We start from the raw sequence: 3,856 nt of genomic DNA, 5'->3' as shown, positions 1-3,856 counted from the left end.
TTTATTTGAAAACTCTCGGAAATCCCGGAAGTTCAACGCACCTGCTTCAATGCTTTGACTCGAGTTTTCGCGAGCGCGGGTTTTCTGCAACGCGAGCGTGTACGTGCCCGTAAGCTCAAAGCCTGGTGTTAGCAGTACAGAACATCATATCGCGAGAAATCTGTACGTAGCGCGTCGCTCTTCTTTCAGATTCGAGCAAATCGGCAGCGGTGCGGCACCGGCACGAGAGACCAAAGGGAATACGTGCAACGAGATGCCAGCCTTCGCACCGTTCGCACCACATTTTGGGAGATACGTTATCCCGCGAGAACTACGAGAACGACGACTACGTTCGTGGGAGCACTCGGCGGTTTTACACTTTTCCACTAAATCAGCCGTTAACGTCCCTGCGGATGCACTGCGCACTCCGATCTACGATCGATAAGCGAGCGCTTCACGTGAAGCGTCTCAATTCGACCATCGTCGTCGTGATTCTTTCGTTGACGTCAAACGCCTAGCGAAAGAGCGAGAGAAGAAGATTCTGCGATGCGCGTGACGGGGAAGACGTACGAGAGAGCAAGAAATGGATGGGAAAAGTACGTTCGAATCTTAGCCCGCTCTGCCCCGTAAATAGCGTTTTGTAACCCCCGTCACGTGAAATCGATATCCCTTAAGAGCCGGTCCGTGAGGTCGTTCGTCAGACCGGTGTTGCCTGTTTCACCCCCCGTGGAAGTGGAACTTGTAAGAGAGAGTGCGCGCTAGTCTGCGGGGAGTCTGCGGGAGGAGGTGGACACGAACGAGGTTGGTTGAATAAAAGAAGATGCACCGGAAAAGGCCAACGTTCCTCACCGACATGGGACTGCTAATGTTCTTAGCGGTAACAGCCTCGCTGTTGGGTTACTGCCAAACGGACGAAAAAGGTAAGAGAGTCACGACTCGCGACCTTCCTTTGCTTACCGTATCCCTTTCTTTTCTTCCTTATCTCTCTCCCACGCGCCCGCGTTTTATACTATCTACCTCGGTTGCGGGGGTAACGTCGAAAGAAATACGGATTTCGCTTTCCGCATCGTCCAACTCTCGGACGAGGATGAAGGGAGGCTAGAATAGTGCCGTGCGCGAGAAAGAGCGGCGAAGATTAACTTTTATGGCCGCCGGCATGAGTACTTCCCGCGAATTTACTTATAGCGGGAGCGGTTTAATGGTCGCCACGCACGTACATCGCCAGGCGCTTTTAATAGTGCGCGAGACTATGGCCGCGTTGCATTCGGCGCGACGTCCCTTCGTAAACACCCCTGCAAACGATTATATCGACCGTAAGTCTCTTAATCCTTAATCCGCGAATAGCCAGCGGATAGTTGAAATTACCACTTTTCAATACTTGCGATGATAGAAATTTATAAAATAAATGAAAAATATCTCCAATATAAAATTATAATAGTGAGAACAGGAAAGCGAGAATCGAAATGATAAATGTACAATTATTTGTAATAATTGCGAATGTAAAATCGGAAGATATAAAAAAAATCCAATTCACTTTGAATCGATATTCGGAATGGCTTTAAATAATTCGATTCATTTTTTTTTTATTAAAGTTTAAAACTTTTTTATCAAAGTTTAAAATTTTCATTTGCCAGAGTTATCAAGAGGGACTTTTCACGGAAAAAATGCGGTTTTGCTAAAGTATTTAAAAATATATTGTTGAATGTCGAATTATATTCAGTTTGAGTTATTTTTAATCATTTGTATAGATCACTACTGTTCCTACTTAAAAAAAAATGAAATTAAATGAATTTAACTTAAGAAAATGTATAAAATTTATTTTTAATTTATTATTTATTAATTCTATAATTCGTTAATATAATTCGTTATGGATGTTGTTTATTTTAAAACTAATCACAAAAATGGATTAGTTTACATTTTGACATACGGGAGTTAAGATGTTATTTAACTGAAAAGAAATTAAATTCGGACTGTTTTTTTTGATATATCAAAGAGTGTAGATAGAGACCTGAAATAATTTTGTTACATTATTAAAAATATTATGTAGGATCAAAGCTGGCTGTTGGAATGTCAAAACATTTTGCAATGTTGCTCATTAAGCTTGAGTATCCTACGAAATTATTTTATGGACTAACGAAATTATTTTTAGATCTCTATCTAGCTAAATTTTTTAATATTGTAGAAAAAAATTGTTCTTTCCGTAGTTTTGCATTTCTTATAATTCTAACGTTACTATAAATAATTACACTTGACTTTACAATTGACTTTGGATCTTCTTTCATTAAGAAGAAATTTAAGCTAATATTTCTTTTGTAGATACTAGGATATTATAGTATACTACTAAATTCAATTTTTTACATTTTATAATTACTTTATGATTAACTCGAATATGCTGTTTCTATTCTCTTCCTGTCGTTATTATCCCAAAGTTTCGCGCATATTATTAAATATTTGCATTATGTCCTTCGTTATACCGGAGCGCGAGATATTTTGTACGAGGAACAGTCAGTTATATGCGACTATATGCTGGAGGTTGGGAAATATTATTTTGTAATTTTGCGAAGTAAATCATTAAAATTTTTTCGACATTATTTACATGTACTGCATAAGATTTATTTCAAATAGACTGTATTCTTGAAAAAAAGATAATAAAAGTTAATGAGCATAAAGTAGCATAACATACATTTTATTAGTTAAAAAGCACAATCAGTTAAAAATATAATTATATAATAAAAATAAAAAATAAATTTTTTAACATTTTACAATATAGAAAACTCCACAGAAAAATCAGGCAAGCGGGAAGCATGGAAGTGAACGTTTTCAAACTCGCTAATTAAATTTACCCAATTTGCAATAATCGAATGCGGAAATCACGTTGAAGTAATAACTTGCTACTAAATCATACGCCGTTGCAATACATATCGAAGTACACTTGTGTATGTATTACCGGTGTGTCCGTTATCGTTGTGCAATGCTCGATGGTTTAACATTTCGACCGGGTAATCGAAACATGTAATCCATGCGTCATTAATTTTTACAAAACCGCTCTTTCCAGAACTATACCTTAGTAAATTGATCTAAATTTAACAAGAGGTCTGATCGCGGTACTCGTGTGTATGGTGCAAGTACAAATAGAAAATTGTTAACGTTCCCATCGAACTCTAAAAAAAATTTTCCTACTGTGCTGGTAACAATCAATACGTCGTGTCGCGTATTTCCGTACCAATAAAATCTGTATACTCGACATACATCCATGCACTCGCCACTCGTGTTAATGTATATTGCAAACTTTTCAAAACTTTTGTCGGCTCCTATTACTTATATATATGTTCATACTTTCGAAATGATTAAACGGATGGTTTATAGTTTATTTGTATACGGAATTACACATTAAATTCTGATTAAATAATTTATGCGCGAAATGTAACAATAAATAACATGTGTTATAATAGTTAAGAAACATGATCGGTGATATACATTGTACATTATTCACGGCTGATCCATCGTGAAATTATATTTTTCACTGTATCCCGAAACAAAATGAGTTTGCGATACCTGCTGCTCGCTAATCAGTTTCCCGTTTGTTGGATTAATCTGCGTGGCGCGTGCGGGACGTCGCATCGCACCGCGTTGCGCGTGGCATATCGCGCATTTGTTTTTACACATTCCGGTGGTTCCGACTGGATACAATACATATTCTCGCGAAAAATATACGCGTGGAGAGAGAGAGAGAGAGAGAGAGAGAGAGAGAGAGAGAGGAGGGAGGGGGAGGGGGAGGGAGGAGAGTAGTAGTAGGTACGACGTACGACCGACCGTACGACGACTACGTACTTATTTATTTATTTTAGTTTCGTTCGTACGTAGTACGGTTACGTTA

At 38.4% G+C, this 3,856-nt stretch overlaps 1 protein-coding gene across 1 annotated transcript in view; it reads left to right on the top strand.

Annotated features, from left to right (window-relative positions):
• The first annotated feature begins 799 nt into the window (after positions 1–799).
• Positions 800–3,856, top strand: part of LOC105618700 (chondroitin sulfate proteoglycan 4) — a 50,375-nt gene continuing 47,318 nt past the window's right edge. Inside the window, exon 1 of the mRNA XM_012200228.1 lies at positions 800–899. Within this exon, the coding sequence (XP_012055618.1) occupies positions 800–899 (100 nt within the window). The remainder of the gene's footprint in view (positions 900–3,856) is intronic.

This window comes from Atta cephalotes (assembly GCF_000143395.1).
Source record: "Atta cephalotes unplaced genomic scaffold scaffold00018, whole genome shotgun sequence".
In the NCBI taxonomy this organism is placed as follows: Eukaryota; Metazoa; Arthropoda; class Insecta; order Hymenoptera; family Formicidae; genus Atta; species Atta cephalotes.
This window is presented reverse-complemented; position numbering and strand designations above follow the sequence as displayed.